The sequence below is a fragment of the Manis pentadactyla genome, chromosome 2 (genome assembly GCF_030020395.1).
Source record: "Manis pentadactyla isolate mManPen7 chromosome 2, mManPen7.hap1, whole genome shotgun sequence".
Taxonomy (NCBI): Eukaryota; Metazoa; Chordata; class Mammalia; order Pholidota; family Manidae; genus Manis; species Manis pentadactyla.
The window spans coordinates 87431386-87450125 of NC_080020.1; the positions used below are offsets into that span (position 1 = coordinate 87431386).

Below are 18740 nucleotides of genomic sequence, written 5' to 3' on the forward strand. Positions count from 1 at the left end.
TTGTGCATTGAGCATTGACTCCCCTATACAGAATTTTATTGTCGTTAACAACCATTTGATCAATAAATATGAGAGATGCCCTCACAAACAAACAAACAAACAAAAAAAGTACACACTTCCAATTGTAAAATAAAATAAATAAGTAACCGGGATGTAATGTATAGCATAAGGAATATAGTCAAGATATTGTAACAGCTTGGTAGGGTGATAGCTGGAACCTAGAATTATGTATATAAATGTTCTACCACTGTGTTGTACACTTGAAACTAATGTAATGTAATACTGTGCATCAACTACCCTTCAATAAAAAATAATTATTTAAAAAAAAAAAAAAAACCCTGCAGCAAAAAAAAAAAAAAAAGTTCTACCTTTTAAATTATGGTAAATTTTTAAAACAATTAAATACATCTATTCATAGAGAGACATATATAAAGAGAAATCTATCAATAAGGTCAAATAGAGTAGCAGCTAAGTGGCCCTGATTCACCTCTAATTGTCATCCATACCATCCTTCACAAGTACTGGCTGAGAAAGACATCCAGTCCCCTTCACTGGAGCTAGACCAGTTTGTGGCTGCTAGTCCTATCTCTTTGCCCACACAATCCTTTACCTAAACATACACTTTGCCAAAAGGAACTCACTTATTTGGCCAAACTTGACCAGGACCTTAAAAGGCCAAATGAAAGGTATGATTTGAACAAGTTAAATCTTATGACTAAGAAACAGATCTACCCCTCCTTACTTTATAAAAATAATTTAAAACGAGATATTCAGTAGACATTTCTCTAAGAGCTTGTGATTTCATAATACAAATTAGAAATAAAAGATTAAAGAACAACTACAGTTTGTTGAATATTGTGGGCACACAACAATTACTGTGTACAACAATCAACATGTTCTCCAGAAAAGCAATGCACTCTTTGATTTGTGCTTTATAGTAATAGTAGGTGGTAAAACCAACAAAAATATATAAAGGAAGGAAAGAGCTCTTTGTAACTGTAACTGATTAAGAAAAGTCATTAATCTTGAGCAAAAGCTACATCAAATTTATTCAGCAATATTAGTCTGAAAAAGTATATACACTTAACAGCTTCAAAAAAAAAGATAAAAAACGATTCCATTGCTTGTTTAAACTTGTCTGGATCCTAATTCATTTTTCAGCATTGAAACAACTGTTTTTTACAATGCAGTTCTTGATAATATAAGGCAAGTCCTTAGAAACAAGACTGCTGTTCACCTTATAGTTGTTTATATAACTGAATTGTTTTACAGATTTCAGCTTAGTAACTAATAATTAATTCATTGCTAAATTAATACCAACCAATAAAGGAAACTTAATTTGGTTAGTCCTAGGTAGATTTCATTCTATTTTCTGACTTGTGATACTTTTTAGTCTCCATCCAGAAATATCTGGCTTTTAGTGAAGTTCTTCTGCCAGGAATCTTGGTTCAGTTATCATGGGAAAAGACACCTTAGTTAGGTTATCATGTGGAAAGATAACAATATAAAGTCACATTTTGAACAGTAGCATATTCTTAAAACATATAAATGCTTTAAGCAAAGGTTTTGATAAGAATTTCATTATTTCGATTACAGATACCAAGAGGATTAAAGATGGTGGCGTGAGAACTGAGACAAAGGCCTCCTCCTAAAACCGCATATAATACAAAAATATAATTAATACAATTAATTCTAAAAGAGCAACAGGAAAGATGGCTGCACAAGACTGCACACACCTGGAGAAAATAATACACCTCACAGAACAGGATAATGTACCAAAGCCGTGGCCTGGCAGAACCCAAGCCCTTACCCCACCCCAGCTCAACAGCGGGAGGAAGAGAAATGGAGCAGGGAGGGAGTGGAGACCTGGGACTGCTGACTACCTAGCCCTGGATATCTGCTCTGGGAGAACAAACCTATATTCCATGGTGCTCTGGTGATTAGGGGGGTTGGAAAGCTAAGACAGGCAGAATACCTGGAAAGACTGAGATTCCAGCTGCTGTGGAAAACAGGGATCATATCCACCTGCTCTGGGACAAAAGAAAGGCTGGCAGTCTGAGAGACTTCCTAACAGTGAGAGGGCTGCTAAAGGGGCAAGGATTACACAGAGTTTCCTGCTCAGGAGAAAACACAGGTAGACAAAATTTTCTGGGTACACTTTGCACAGCAGGTTGGGAACTTTCACGATCTTCGAATGCTCCGGACCCATGGCTGGCTACACAGCTCCAAATCCCCGCTCCTTGATACACAGCCTGTGGTACCTTCCTCCCAGGCAACCAGCAACTGGCTCACAAACCGGCAAACCCTGTTATGGCGTCAGACCACCCAGAGGGAAGCTCCGCCTACAACAGCTACAAACACAAAGCAAAAAGGCTTATTATACCTGTGTGCTCGGCCCACTGGTACTGGCAGTGAAGACAGGCATAGAAGCTAGGAAGCAAGAAACAGCTTCTTCCTCCCACCAGGGTCCAACACCGCTCCCCTAAGACCTAGCACATTACTCCAGGGGCTGAGCAGGTACAGAGAGTAGAGCTTCTGGGTATTAGAGGGTGCCACATACAAATATGAAACCTCAAAGGAACCTGGTTCAAAGCAAAATCATACATACACCAGAGAAAGAGTCAAATGAAACAGCTCTCATGAATTTTTCTGAAAGAGATTTCTAAATAAAAATCATAAACATGCTCATGGAGGTAGAGAAAAATATTCAAGAACTCAGGAATGAATTCTGGTAAGAGATCCAATCATTACAGAACACAGTAACAGAAATGAAGCATACAATGGAAGGTTTAAAAAGCAGATTAGATATGGAAGAGGAGACAATAAATGAAATAGAAATTAGAGAAGAGAAATACAAAGCAGCTGAGGCACAGACTGAAAAAAGGATCTCTAAGAATGAAAGAATATTGAGAGAACACTGTGACCAATCCAAATGGAACAATATTCGTATTATAGGGGTAACAGAAGAAGAAGAAGAGATAAAAAAGGATAGAAAGTGTCTTTGAGGAGGTAAATGCTGAAAACTTCCTCAATCTGGAGAAGGAGATAGTGTCTCAGGTCATGGAGGTACACAGATCTCCCAACACAGGGGACCCAAGGAAGACAACACCAAGACATACAATAATTAAAATGGCAAAGATCAAGAATAAGGACAGACTAGTAAAGCCAGCCTGAGAGAGATATAAGATCACATACAAAGGAAAGCCCATTAGGCTAACATAAGACTTCTGAGCAGAAACCTGACAGACCACAAGGGAGTGGCATAATATACTTAATGCAATGAAGCAGAAGGGCCTCGAACCAAGAATACTTTATCTGGCAAGATTACCACTTAAATTTGAAGGAGGGATTAAACAATTTCCAGATAAGCAAAAGCTGAGAGAATTTATCTCCCACAAACCATCTCTACAGTCTATTTTGGAGGGACCGCTATAGATGGAAGTGCTCCTAAGGTTTAATATTTGTCACCAGAGGTAATAAAACCACAGTAAAGAAAGTAGAACAGCTAATGACTAAGCAAATGCAAACTTAAATCAACTACCTGCAAAGTTAGTCAAGGGATAGACAAAGAGTACAGAATATGATACCTAATATATAAAGAATGGAGGAGGAAGAAAAAAGAGGAGAAAAAAAGAACCTCCTTTTTGAGTTAAGTTAGACTCTTAAGATAGTAAGAACGTTAACCTTGAACCTTTGATAACCATGAATCTAAAGCCTGTAATGGCAATAAGTACATACCTATCGATAATCACCCTAAACGTAAATGGTCTGAAGGCACCAATCAAAAGACACAGAGTCACTGAAAGGATAAAAAAACAAGACCCATCTATATGCTGCCTACAAGAGACTCACTCTACACACAAAGACATACACAGAATAAAAGTGAAGAAATGGAAAAGATATTTCAAGCAACTAATAGGGAGAAAAAACTAGGAGTTGCAGTACTTCTATCAGACAAAATAGACTTCAAAACAAAGTCACAAGAGACAAACAAGGACCTTACATAATGACAACAGGGTCAATCCAACAAGAAGATATAACCATTATAAATATCTATGCTCCCAACACAGGAGAACCTACATATGTGAAACAAATACTAACAGAATTAAAAGGGGAAATAGAACACAATGCATTCATTTTAGCTTCAACACTCCAGTCACTCCAAAGGACAGATCAACCAGACAGAATATAAGCAAGGAGACAGAGGCACTGAACAACACACTAGAACAGATGGACCTAACAGACATCTACAGAACTCTACACCCAAAAGCAGCAGAATACACATTTTTCTCAAGGGCACATGGAACATTTTCAAGAATGGATCATATACTAGGCCACATAAAGAGCCTTGGTAAATTCAAAATGATTGAAATTGTACCAACCAGTTTCTCAGACCACAAAGGTATGAAACTAGAAATAAATTATGCAAAGAAAATGTAAAATCAAACAAACACATGGAGGGTTCACAACATGCTCCTAAATAATCAATGGATCAATGACCAAATAAAAACAGAGATCAAGCAATATACGGAGACAAATGACAACAATAATTCAACCCCGCAAAATTTGTTGGACACAGCAAGGCTGTGCTAAGAGGAAAGTATACTGCAATACAGGCCTACCTCAGGAAAGAAGAACAATCCCATATGAACAGTCTAAACTCACAATTAATGAAACTAGAAAAAGAAGAACAAATGGGGCCCAAAGTCAGTAGGAGGGACATAATACAGATGAGAGTAGAAATAAATAAAATCGAGAGGAATACAACAATAGAAAGAATCAATGAAAGCAAGAGCTGGTTCTTTGAGAAAATAAACAAAATAGATAAACCCCTAGCCAGACCTATTAAGAGAAAAATAGAGTCTACACACATAAACAGAATCAGAAATGAGAATGGAAAAATCACGATGGACACCACAGAAATACAAAGAATTATTAGAGAACACTATGAAAATCTATATGCTAACAAACTGGATAACCAAGAAGAAATGCACAACTTTCTAGAAAAATACAACCTTCCAAGGCTGACCAAGGAAGAAACAGAAAATCTAAACAGACCAATTTTCTGCAACGAAATTGAATCGGGAATCAAAAAACTACCCAAGAACAAAACCCCCGGGTCAGAGGGATTCACCACTGTATTTTATCAGACATTTAGAGAAGACATAATACCCATTCTCCTTAAAGTTTTCCAAAAAACAGAAGAGGAGGGAATACTCCCAAACTCATTCTATGAAGCCAACATCACCCCAATACCAAAACCAGGCAAAGACCCCACCAAAAAAGAAAACTACAGACCAATATCCCTGATGAACGTAGATGCAAAAATACTCAACAAAATATTAGCAAACCGAATTCAAAAATATATCAAAAGGATCATACACCACGACCAAGTGGGATTCATCCCAGGGATGCAAGGATGGTACAACATTCGAAAATCCATCATCACCATCCACCACATCAACAAAAAGAAAGACAAAAACCACATGATCATCTCCATAGGTGCTGAAAAAGCATTCGACAAAACTCAACATCCATTCATAATAAAAACTCTCATCAAAATGGGTATAGAGGGCAAGTACCTCAACATAATAAAAGCCATTATATGACAAACTCACAGCCAACATCATACTTAACAGAGAAAAGCTGAAAGCCTTTCCTTTAATATGGAGAACAAGAGAAGGATGCCTACTATCTCCACTTTTATTCAACATAGTTCTTCTGGAGGACCGTACCACAGCAATTAGACAATGCAAAGAAATAAAGAACATCCAGATTGGTAAGGAAGAAATCAAACTGTTACTGTTTGCAGATGACATGATATTGTACATAAAAAACCCTAGAGAATCTACTCCAAAACTACTAGATCTAATATCTGAATTCAGCAAAGTTGCAAGATACAAAATTAATACACAGATATCTGTTGCATTCCTATACACTAACAATGAACTAGCAGAAAGAGAAATCAGAAAGACAATTCCATTCACAATTACATCAAAAAGAATAAAATACCTAGGAATAAACCTAACCAAGGAAGTGAAAGACCTGTACTCTGAAAACTACAAGATACTCATGAGAGAAATTAAAGAAGATACCAATAAATGGAAACACATCCCATGCTCATGGATAGGAAGAATTAATATTGTTAAAATGGCCATCCTGCCTAAAGCAATCTATAGATTCAATGCAATTGCTATCAAAATACCAACAGCATTCTTCAATGAACTAGAGCAAATCATTCTAAAATTCATATGGAACCACAAAAGACCCCGAATAGCCAAAGCAATCGTGAGAAGGAAGAATTATGCTGGGGGCTCACACTCCCCAACTTCAAGCTCTAGTACAAAGCCACAATAATCAAGACAATTTGGTACTGGCACAAGAACAGAACAATATACCAATGGAACAGACTGCAGAGCCCAGATATAAACCCAACAATATATGGTGAATTAATACATAAAAAAAGAGCTACGGACATACAATGGGGAAATGACAGCCTCTTCAACAACTGGTGTTGGCCAAACTGGACAGCTGCATGCAAGAGAATGAAACTGGATTATTGTCAAACCCCATATACAAAAGTAAACTCAAAATGGATCAAAGACCTGAATGTAAGTCATGAAACTATAAAATTCTTAGAAGACAACATAGGCAAAAATCTCCTGAATATAATCATGAGCAACTTCTTCCTGAACGCATCTCCTCAAGAAAGGGAAACAAAAGCTAAAATGAACACATGGGACTACATCAAACTAAAAAGCTTCTGTACGGCAAAGGATACCATCAACAGTACAAAAAGGCGTCCTACAGTATGGGAGAATATATTTGTAAACAACTTATCCAACAAGGGATTAACATCCAAAATATATCAAGAACTCACATGCCTCAACACCCAAAAAGCAAACAACCCGATTAAAAAATGGGCAGAGAATGTGAAAAGACGATTCTCCAAAGAAGAATTTTAGATGGCCAATAGGCGCATGAAAAGATGCTCCACATCACTAATCATCAGAGAAATACAAATTAAAACCACAAAGAAATATCGCCTCACACCAGTTAGGATGGCCAGGATCGAAAAGACAAGGAACAACAAATGTTGGTGAGGATACGGAGAAAGAGGAACCCTCCTACAATGCTGGTGGGAATGTAAACTAGTTCACCCATTGTGGAAAGCAATACGGAGAGTTCTCAAAAAACTAAAAATAGAAATACCATTTGACCCAGGAATCCCACTCCTTGGAATTTACCCAAAGAATACAAGTTCTCAGGCTCAAAAAGACATATGCACCCCTATGTTTATTGCAGCACTTTTTACAATAGCCAAGATATGGAAGCAACCTAATTGTCTATCAGTAGATGAATGGATAAAGAAGATGTGGTACATATACACAGTGGAATACTATTAGGCCATAAGAAAGGAACAAATCCTACCATTTGCAACAACATGCATGGAATTGGAGGGTATTATGCTCAGTGAAATAAGCCAGGTGGAGAAAGACAAGTGCCAAATGATTTCCTTCATTTGTGGAGTAAAACCACAAAGCAAAATTGAAGGAACAAAACAGCAGCAGACTCACAGACACAAGAAGGGACTAGCAGTTACCAAAGGGAAGGGGAGGGGTGCGGGAGGGCAGGTGGGGTGCGAGGAAGAAGGGGATTGAGGGGTATTATGTTTAGTACACATGGTGTAAGGGGTCACAGGGAAAACAGTGTAGCACAGAGAAGGCAAATAGTGAATGTGTGGCATCTTACTACACTGATGGACACTGACTGCAATGGGTTATGGGTGGGGACTTGATAATATGGATAAATGTAGTAACCACATTGTTTTTTCATGTGAAACCTTCATAAGAGTGTATATCAATAATACTTTAATAAAAAAATTATTTGATTACTTCCATATCAATTTAGATTTTAAGAAACAAATATACAATATTATTAGGTTCTACATGTTTAGATTGTCTCTAAGTAACAAAGGACTTTGACAGGCTAAACTTGCAGATAATAAACACATATCACACTACTTGGAGTTCATGAACAATCAGCCAACAAATGGTTGTAAGCACCTAGGACATGCCAAGAAAGCATGTGTTAAGAACTGGGAACACACTGGTAAAGAAGACAGACCTTCTCCCATGAGCTTGTATCAACTGTATAACTAACTGAATGGCAGTAACTGTATAATTAACTGAACAGCAGTAACTGATATTGAAAGTCAGATATGCAAGCCAACTAGACTATTTCTCATGACAAATCACAGAGTGGATCCACAACTCTCTCCTCAGATTACAGAATTCAAGAAGAAAAGCAAAGAAAGAGGATTACAATTGGAGAAGGAATGGGCACAAAACTGTAAACCTGGTCTAAGGCCCACAAATGCTGATTTTCTAAAAGACAGTTTAAGAATCTACAAAATATTTATAAATCCCCCTAAGATAACTCAACAATCATGACACAAACCTGTAAATATTTATATAAAGAATATAAAATTAGCCTAGAAGAGTAAGTTTAAAACACACATGGGCTAATATATTGAATCTAGCAGATTTTTTAATGCATTCTTCATCTCAGAGTCTCTTTTCTCTATTACCATTCTCTTACATAGCTTCTCAAACAGTTCAGTGGTCTTTGAGGAGGGCAAGGTGGAATTGCCTATCAAATATAAATAGCCATATGATTTTATAAGACGCAGAATCTTAGAATTGTTTCTAAGAATGTTGGAGATTCAAAGGCCAGAAAGGCCGCTGCCTTTGCAAAGTTGTTGCAATCAGACTGGATATTAGTTATAAACAATAAACCCAAGGCTAAAACCCAAAGGCTACTCAGGGAAAACTTAATTTTCTACTACATCACTAGTAAGTCAGCCTTAAACTGAAAAAAATATAAATGAAAAATCCAAACTGTCAGATATCTCTAATTAATATCTGTATCAGAGATATGTAACAAGTTAATGTAGTTGTATAGGCTTCTACCCAAAGATTCTGTAGCAGGGTAGTAAACTAGCTTGGGGTGAGGGAAGGAGATATAGGGAGGAAAGTAAGAAACAAAGAAATAGAAAAGTGAGGAACAAAGAAATTTTTCTGCCTTCTAAAAAGGATCTTTAAAATAGTTCAGGAAGCCTAACTTCCACTCTCAGGTAGTATTTAAATAGGCTAATACAGCTATAAGGAAGTATAGGATAGGCCAGACATTAAATGTAAAGATTGGTAAAATATTTGTAATTATTCAAACAAGACAGTAGCTATGTGGGAGGCCATTATTCTGTTCTCACTGCTTTTGTGCAAAATGAATATTCCCAAAAGGAAAAAAAAACCTTAAGTACTCTAATAATTCCATTGACCTGGTTTGGTATCCATCAGAGGGGAAATAACAAATATAAAGGGCCTTGGCAATGAGAAGTCTGAGGTTTTATATAAAACTTATGTAAACCTTATGTAAAGGCAATATATGATCAATCAAATCCCAAATAAACAAATATAAAGAAAGTAAGTAGCATTTTCACATTTGGACATTGGACATCTAATTTAATATGCATGTTAAGTGATAATACTATCAATGTTAACTCAAAGTCTCAAGGTCTCATCTATGACGAGTAAAATCAACCCATCAAATCACCAATAATTGGGAAATCAACTTGAAGGCTATGACATAAATTGCTTCAAAAGACGAAGTTGTATTTGTAAATATTATGTAATGATATAAAGGTAAATCAGTCTGATTTGTTTTTGTTTTTAAAAAATGATAAACAATTTCTAAAGCTTTATCAAAATTCAAAAATTATACAATCATTAAGATGATGCTTACCTTAGATTTTCACTGACAGCCTTGGGCTCATCTAACTGTATATTCTTAAAAGAATTATCTTTTTCCTCAGATTGAGACATGATCTCTTCACATTCAAAATTTTTACATGACTGATCTTCTATTTGTCCAGGGGTCTTAATAACAAACACAATTTTTTAAAGTTTTAGGTTTCACAATGGAACATTATAAAATTTTCATTTAAAACAAATTTTGTTGAATCTGAGTACAAGGAAAATGGTAAACATTTGAAAATAATAAAATGATATTCAAGGGACACTTTTTAATGTTTTTTTCCTGAGACATCTTAGAAAATTTGATAAGCTATGTCTTTTACTTCATCTCAAAGCCCCCATTCTTTCCCTCCCAATCAGAAAGTAACCACTTCAGTCTCATCTGTTAGAATTATGCTCTGGGTCTTTCTGAATCCTTCTGATTATTATAATCACTTTATAGACTTTGGGAATTATAACAAATGAAATTCAAATCTCAAATTATGCCAACTTTTATCTTCATCATGAAGACTAGTTATTATGTAAATAATCTAAAATAATCTTTGTTCTTGGAATTATATTTTTGTAAGGAGCATTTAACATCTTATTCTCCTTAAGCCAATGCTTAAATTCACACATCTAGCTATATTTTCAAAAGGGGTTAAAACACAGCTTATGTATTTGTTTAATAAAAAACTGGGAGGAATCAATAGTACTTACATCTCTATCAATACAGGTGTCATTTTCATTCTTTTCTTCAGTGGCCCTAATTTTTTCCTGAGATGCAAGAATTTCTTTTCTTTCAGTAGCTTTACCTATATTTGGCTTTGGCCTTTGCAATCGGCCCCTCATTAGTCGTGAAGGTCTGAAAGCCTTTGGTTGATCACCTTCCTGCAGACAAATTTTTTCACTCAAACTAAAACAATTAAAAAGAAATAAAATTGATGGTTATTCTGAAGTCATATACTTGATGGTTTTCAGTATTTCCTTCTCCCAGGTATGAGTAAGTTAACAATTTGAAATATTAAATAACTCACAAGTATCCTCCAGAACCTCTTCAAAGGTATTAATTTTTCTGCACCTTAACTCTTTTGAACAGAAATAATCTGGAAGTCTGATTATAAAATGCATTTAAAATCAAATTTCATCAGAAAATTAGGAAAAGTTATACCTGACAAGCATATAATATTATTCCCTGTTCAGGACACTATTGTGTAATGTACACCTCCAGGACAATGGACACAGATTACGGTCTCAAGGTACAGTCCAGAATCCACCAGCTGTTTCACACTAGAGCAAGGCCTATTCCTAGATCTCTATTCCAAGTTAAATATTGCCTTTTGAAGCCCCTTGCTATAAATAAAATTAGCAAGAAACAGAGATTATTACCATTACTTTATCTAACAAGACTTGTTAAAATCTTAATAAACTGAGAGAGAAATGTAATTGCTCAAACTACACCATAATTTGTCTCTATGATACTAAGCATAAAGAGCATCATAAAATGTTTCAACAATACCTATAGTTAAAAATGGACTTAAGTACACTAGCTGAAAATAAAATTCAGACATTATCAAGTAGAAAACTGTTACAACAATCATTTCTAAAGGATATTATTTTTATTCTACTTCCTAAATACTTACTCAGATACAGTTTCAGCTTCTGGGTTCCCTCTCTGTGTATCGTCCATTCCAGTAATGTCAAATGTATTCATTTCACCCCTTTCCATCTGATTCTAAGAATTCAATTTTTTCACATTTAATCTACTTAACATAAAAAAGTTCAAACTTTGTAGTAAATGGAAATTAAAATAGTGAAATTTCATTTTTGTACTTTTAATTACAAGAGCTTTTAAAATCATAAACACAAATAAGAATATTATAAAACATGTAATCCCGTACATTATTGACAGGAGAACAAACTGGTATATCCCTTCTGGAAAGCCTTTTGCCAATATGAATCAAGAGCTTTAAAAATGTTCATACTCTCTGACCTAGTAATACCATTTCTGATAGTCTAAGAATTAGACAAAGATTTAAGTACAAAGATACTCACTAGAACATTATGTAAAATAGTGAACACTATAAACAGACAAAATATCCAATAATAAGTTAATGGTTAAATGATTTCAGTTATACCCATTAATAGAATATTATGAAGTCACTAAAAACCATGTTTTTAAAAAATGTTTAATAGTATGGAACTATATTTATGAAGTGTTAAGTACCAAAGAATACAAAACAGAATGAATACTACTATGCAAGCGTGTGCAAGAAAAGCTGAAAGGATATATGCTAAAAGGTTTGCTGTATCTGAATAATAAAATTATAAGTAGTTTCTGTTTTAATTTTTACATGAATCTGTATTTTCCCAGTTTTGTAGAACTGAAAAACATCTTATAAGATTGTATAACTATATTATAAGAAATATGATAAAGAAAGATATTTCACATGAGAGGAAAAAAAGGAGACTAACATTAGAAAAAGTATTTTTGAAAGAATTAAAAATTTGTAACAATATAATGCTGGTAGAAATATAAGGAAACAGGAACAGTCATTTGATTCATTTTTCTCTGTCAGTTTAACAATGCCTAACAGGACCCATGAAATATTTAAAATTTTTGGACCATTAATCCCACCATCTCCGCAAATTTACCCTTTGCCAATTTCCTTAATAAAGTCCTATTTACAAAACTGATTGCTTTTATTTACCAAAGTTAAAAATAATGGAAAGAACCTAAACATCCAAGACTACAGAAGTGGTTGGGTAAACTAATTTAACCTGAATCAGATATTTTAAAAGCTTAGCCCCAAGAAAGTATAAATGAATAGTTTCGAAGGAAAAAGTTTAAATGTTATAACTAAAACTACAGAAATGTTTACATGCCTAAAAAGAAAAAGCTCATAAAAGACAAACAAAAGAATGTGTGTTTAGATAAAGGGGTGCTGGTCATAATTTTATGTATGGCTGGTTTAAGAAGTATTTTTAATAAAAAATTTTATGTAAGTAAATAGAAGACAGATTTGTCACTACTAAGGATGTCTGAAATGATGTCCTAAGTTCTAAGGAAAGTGCATAAACAGGAGAATAGTATAAACAAATTTAATACTAATGTGTAAGTTCTTATATCTTAGATTCAGTATCGGCAACATTACTTTGTAATTACAAATTAAACATTTTTTTTTCTTAACCACTTAAAGGAAATTTTTAGAATTTTAATTTCCATAAAGTCTCTTACTCCATACCTTTTCAACTGAGGTTTCTGGATGTAAACTCTTCCTCTCTGCATCTATTTTTCCTTGTGAAAGAACTGATTTCTTCCCAACTGCCCTTGATAAATTGGGCTTAGGTCTCTGGAGTTGTCCTTTCGACATTGGTTTAACATTCTCCGTTTGATCAGTTCCCCTAGAAAATTAACATTATTTAAATTTCACCAACATGCAAGAATATTCAAATGAACTTCTGGAAAATTCTTTAAAAATCGAGAGCCAGACATGAACTCCTTTAAACTTTCTTACAACGGAAGTAGCAAAGAAAACTAAAAAAAAGAGCAATGAGGGGGTAACTAACTTATTCTATTAGATGTTAAAAATATACTATTCGCCATCAATAATTAAAACTGTGGTACTGAAACATAAATAAACAGATAAATGAAACACAAGAGGAAACTGAAAAGATGACTCCAAAATACATGATTTAGTATGTAATAAAAGTAGCAATTCAAAACAGTGAGGACAAGATGAAATACAAAATACGTTTTTTAAAATACTATTAAATTAATAGTGATGTGAAAACTGGAAACACTGGGGAATAAAATAAAATTAGCTCTATTCTTTGCACTGTACTTACAATATATTCTAAATGGATCAAAAATTCAAATCAAACAATAAAGAAAACATGGATGAATTACTGTATGACCCTAAGATGGGGTAACTTTCCTAAAATTTGATTTTAAGTTCAGGAGCCACTGTAAGAAAAAAAATTTTGACAAATCTGACAACATAAAATTCAAAAACCTTTACATGACTAAAACATGGCTAAGTCAGAAATACAAACAGGAAAAGCATGTTTTGTAACTCACACCACTAGGCAACCTTCCTAAAATATAAAGAGCTTCTATACAACAGTATCATCAATAACTCATTAAAAAACTACACAACAGATATGGACAATTCACACACACACAGAAGAAAAAAATAAATTAAAAGTAAGTTTTACATATGTAGAGATGCTCAACTTCACTCCCAATAAGAAAAGCACAAATTTTAAGTTGAGAGAGACAGTGTACAAATAAGTGCCAGTGTGGCAAGATAGTAAGAATCAGAGAATCTAGGAGAGTTATATAAGGATGTTCATCGCTCTGTTCTCTGGGCTTTTCTTTACATTACAAAATAAGAAACTGAGGGGAAAAAATAAAAGAATAAACATACCCCTGGCCAAAAAAGGAGTGGGGTGGAGATACTATGCTGAGATACTAGTTCATACTCTATAAGGGCCAGCAAAACTCCAATTTTTGACTAACACTGTTGGTAAGGAAGACATTTCTTATATTGTTGGTAGGAATATAAAACAGAATAACTTTTATGGAGAACATTCTGAAGTATCTATCAAAATTAAGCATAAATGTACACATGCATTACACATACATAGATACCTTTGAGCAAGCAATTCCATTTTTAGGAATTTATTCTACAAATATACTTGCATATAGGTGAAAGGACAAAAGCATAAGATTATATGCAGTTTGTGAAACAACCTATATAGCCATTCACAGGGCACTGATAATTCATCCATACAACAGAACACTATGCAGCTTTAAAAAGAATAAGGAAAGCCTCTATGTAAAGATACGAAGATACAAGACCAAAAAATTCCAAATGGTATTTACCTATCATTAGGTTTTTAAAAAGAGCAAGAAAATTTAAAGAATATAAATTTGCATGAGCTTTAATGTACTTTTAAAAAATATCTGAAAGAATCCAATTTTAACTATAACACTGGTTACTTGCTAATAAGTGAAGGGAGACATAGTAGGGGAGATACTTCACTTTTATACATGTACTTTTGGATATTTGAACCATGAGAATATACTACCTATTTCAAAGACTAATTTAAATGTTTATTTTTAAAAATAAGTTGTACTCTCGATATGACTATGCGTTGCTGAAAATAAATAAGAATCTATAAGCTTAAGAAACTTTCAAGCCCATATGAGTTCTGAGAGACACAAAAAGGAAGCCTGAATTTTTCAGATAGTTCTTCAAGGGAAGAGTCTTGTGGTGCCTTTATTCTATTTTTAGTGAAGATATAATTACAAGTATCTGTATAACAGAAACATAATATCTGTAAGGTTACCAATATTGAAATCTACTACTTTGACAACAGGCATGAGAAATGACTGAAACCAAGTAAAAGTAAAATCTCATAGCAAATATTTAGGCTTCCAAATTATTTTATAATTTTATCCTAAGTTACTGCTTTGCTAAAACCCACATCACTGTACAGATCATAAATATGAAACGGAATATTTCTGTAATGAAATATAAAGTGAAAAACGTTGATGTCACAGTTATGTATTAAATGGTCTACAGTCCCTTTCTAATCACCAAAAGAAACATCATTTGATAAGCAATTGTCAAATTTTGAAAAGAAATGTAAAAATCCTATCATGTAAAATACTTACAGTGCTTTATTTTTTAGGTGAACACTTCTCTCTTCCATACAACTACTGTCAGCATTATTCACCTCACACAATGCTCTAGTTCCAGCTTCTGATGAAGGTGAATCCAAAGTGCTTGATTCTGAAGTCTCAGTTACTACTGACATGGCCTCTTGTTGAACACTAAGGAAATGAAAATATAATGAGGGGAAAGAATTCCTAGTAATACATATTTTATACTAACTATTTAAAAGATTTTTAAATGGGTATTTTGGCTTTTCTATGATACTTTTTGTACCATGTTATTAAAAACCGTATCTTTGGAGAAAGCAGTCACAAATCAACAGGCTTGGGAAAGTGTTTAAGAAATCACAGAATGAAAAATTATTATATGGGACTCACGAATCAGATGTACTTGTAAACTCAGTAATATTTAGGAATTACTTTTCATTAAAATTTTACATAGGCAATCCTTGCTTTGCATGGTACTATGTTAACCAAATATATGTAAGTCAGGGACACACTTCCTTACGTGCAAGTTGCAGTTAACACTGTACTGTTGAAAGATGACTGAAATATTATGATTATTTCAACAAACAATAATATAAAATGATGGCCATGAACTAACTAGCACCTAGTTTCACCACATATTCACATTTAGCCACTGTTTTCCCCTCATTTTTTCTACTGGGTGTTTGTCTTTTCCCAACTGATTAGTAATAGCTCTTCCTTTATATTCTTTTTTGGTTAGATGTTACACATAAACCCTCCAAATTGGTAGCTTGACTTTCAGTTTTTGATGCAGCCTTTTGTCAACAGAACATTTTCATTTTAGTGTTGTCAAATTTATCAAATTCTCTATTAAACTTTGTGCTATTTATGTCTTGAGAAATCCTTCGTTATCATCCTCCTACACTGTTGGTGGGAATGTAAATAGGTGCAACCACTGTGGAAAGCAATATGGAGGTTCCTCAAAAAATTAAAAATAGAAGTACCATTTGACCCAGTAATTCCACTCCTAGAAATTTACCCAAAGAAAACAAGATCCCTGATGCAAAAAGATATATGCACTCCTATGTTTATCACTGCACAATTTTCAATAGCCAACATGTGGAAGCAACCTAAGTGTCCATCAACAGATGAATGGATAAAGAAGTGGTACATATACACAATGGAATATTATTCAGCCATAAAAAGAAAAGAAATCCTCCCATTTGCAACAACATGGATGGATCTAGAGGATATTATGCTCAGTGAAATAAGCCAGGTGGACAAAGACAAATACCAAATGATTTCACTTACTTGTGTAGTATAAAAACAAAGCAAAACAGAAGGAACAAAATAGCAGTAGACTCCCAGACACAGAGAAAGGACTAGTGGTTACCAAAGGGGAAGGGTTGGGGAGGGAAAGGGGGATTAAGGGGCACTATAATTCACAATCACAATATAGCTGGGTCACGGGGATGATAGTACAGCATGGAGAATACAGTTAATGATTTTATTTTCGAACATCTTACTACATTGATGGACAGTGACTGCACTCAAGGGGATGAGGGCTTGATAATATGGGTGAATGCTGAACCACTGTGTTTTGTATTTGAAACCATCATAAGATTGCGTATCAATGATGCTTTAATATAAAAAAGAAAGAAATCCTCCATATCACAGATATTTTCCTACATTTTCTTCTGAAAGTTTTACAGATTTGCTTTATACATGTAGTCTTTAATCTATCAGAAGTTAAGTGTGTAGGGTGAAACAGGAAATCTAATATTATCTTTTTCACAGCTAAGCACCATCTAATGAACAGTTTGTTCAGTCTTTACCAACTGATATGTAATGCTACCTCTGCAATATATCAGATTCCTAAATCCCTCTTCCTAGAGTCTACATTCAGTTCCACTAAGTAAATTTGTCCCCGTACCAGTATCACACCGCTTTAATTACTCTAGCTTTAGAATAAGTCTTAATACAATTCCTCTCCAGAGTTGTTATTTTTCAAAATTGTCTCTATCATGCATGATGCTTTGCTCTTGTACATATAACAAGTTTAGAATAAGCCTGCTGTTTTACAAAACCAGTTGGGATTTTTGCAGTCATTACAAGGTTGTTTCTTCCCTTAAAAAAAACATCAGTATTGTTTTGTGTGTAGTTTAGGTAATTAGTTGTATTTCTGAAGTCACTTAGCAAGTTAAGGACCTAAGGTCCATCACTCAATTTCAAAGAAACTATTAACCTTCTGAATCATATGAATAAACTGGAACATATGCATATGTGTATTTTCTACATGAGAATAGTTTTCATCAACATTTTCAGAAGACATACAGACCCATGAAATGGTAGAAAGCAGAGAAATTAACCTATGTATAAGTTAATACATTAAATGATCTTTGATGGCATGCCAAACTACACAATAGGAAAAAGTTTCTTTGACAAATGTTGAGAAAGCTGGATATCCATATGCAAAAAAATGCAACTGGGCCTTTATCTTATACTATACACAAAAACCAACTCAAAATTGATTAAATAATTAAAGGCAACACCTTAAGTAATAAAACTCCAAGAAGAAAACATAGAGGGAAAGCTTTTTAACATTACTCTTGGCAATAATTTCTTGGGTATGACACCAAAAGCACAGGCAACAAAAGCAAATAGACAACTATCAAACTAAAAGCTTCTGTACAGCAAAGGAAATAATCAACAGAATCAAAGGCAAACTATGAAATGGAAGAAAATATCTGCAAGCCATCTATCTAATAAGGACTTAAAATCCAAAATACAAAAGGAAGTCTTTCAACTCAGTAGCAAAATACAAATAACCCAATTAAAAAATTATAAAAGGAATCAGTAGATACTTTTCCAAAGGAAACATACAAATGGCCAACAGTTAAAAGATGCTCAACATCATTAGTCATCAGGGAAATACAAATCAAGATCATCTCACACTGTTACGATGGCCATGATAAACAAGAATAAAAACCAAAAAAGAAATAACAAGTGTTGACAAGAATGTGGAAAAACTAGAATCCTTGGGCACTGTTGGTGTGAACGTAAAATGGCACAGCCTCTATGAAATATAGTAAGAAAGTTCCTCAAAAAATTAAAAATACATGCTCGTGGCTAGGAAGAATTAATATCGTCAAAATGGCCATCCTGCCCAAAGCAATATACAGATTTGATGCAATCCCTATGAAACTACCAGCAACATTCTTCAATGAACTGGAACAAATAATTCAAAAATTCATATGGAACTACCAAAGACCCCGAATAGCCAAAGCAATCCTGAG

The 18740-nt window shown here is 34.1% G+C and overlaps 1 protein-coding gene across 4 annotated transcripts in view; it reads right to left on the reverse strand.

The window, feature by feature from the left end:
• The window catches only part of BDP1 (B double prime 1, subunit of RNA polymerase III transcription initiation factor IIIB), a 110219-nt gene that overhangs the window by 42986 nt on the left and 48493 nt on the right, over positions 1 to 18740 (reverse strand). For all 4 annotated transcript variants that reach the window (XR_005025276.2, XM_057494513.1, XM_057494524.1 and 1 more), the window contains 5 exons: positions 15478 to 15636; positions 13040 to 13199; positions 11438 to 11529; positions 10515 to 10710; positions 9805 to 9938 (listed from right to left, as the gene is read on the reverse strand). Coding sequence is in view for 3 of the 4 variants with exons in the window: in XM_057494513.1 (XP_057350496.1) it covers positions 9805 to 9938; positions 10515 to 10710; positions 11438 to 11529; positions 13040 to 13199; positions 15478 to 15636 (741 nt within the window). In the remaining variant the exon portion in view is untranslated. The remainder of the gene's footprint in view (positions 1 to 9804; positions 9939 to 10514; positions 10711 to 11437; positions 11530 to 13039; positions 13200 to 15477; positions 15637 to 18740) is intronic.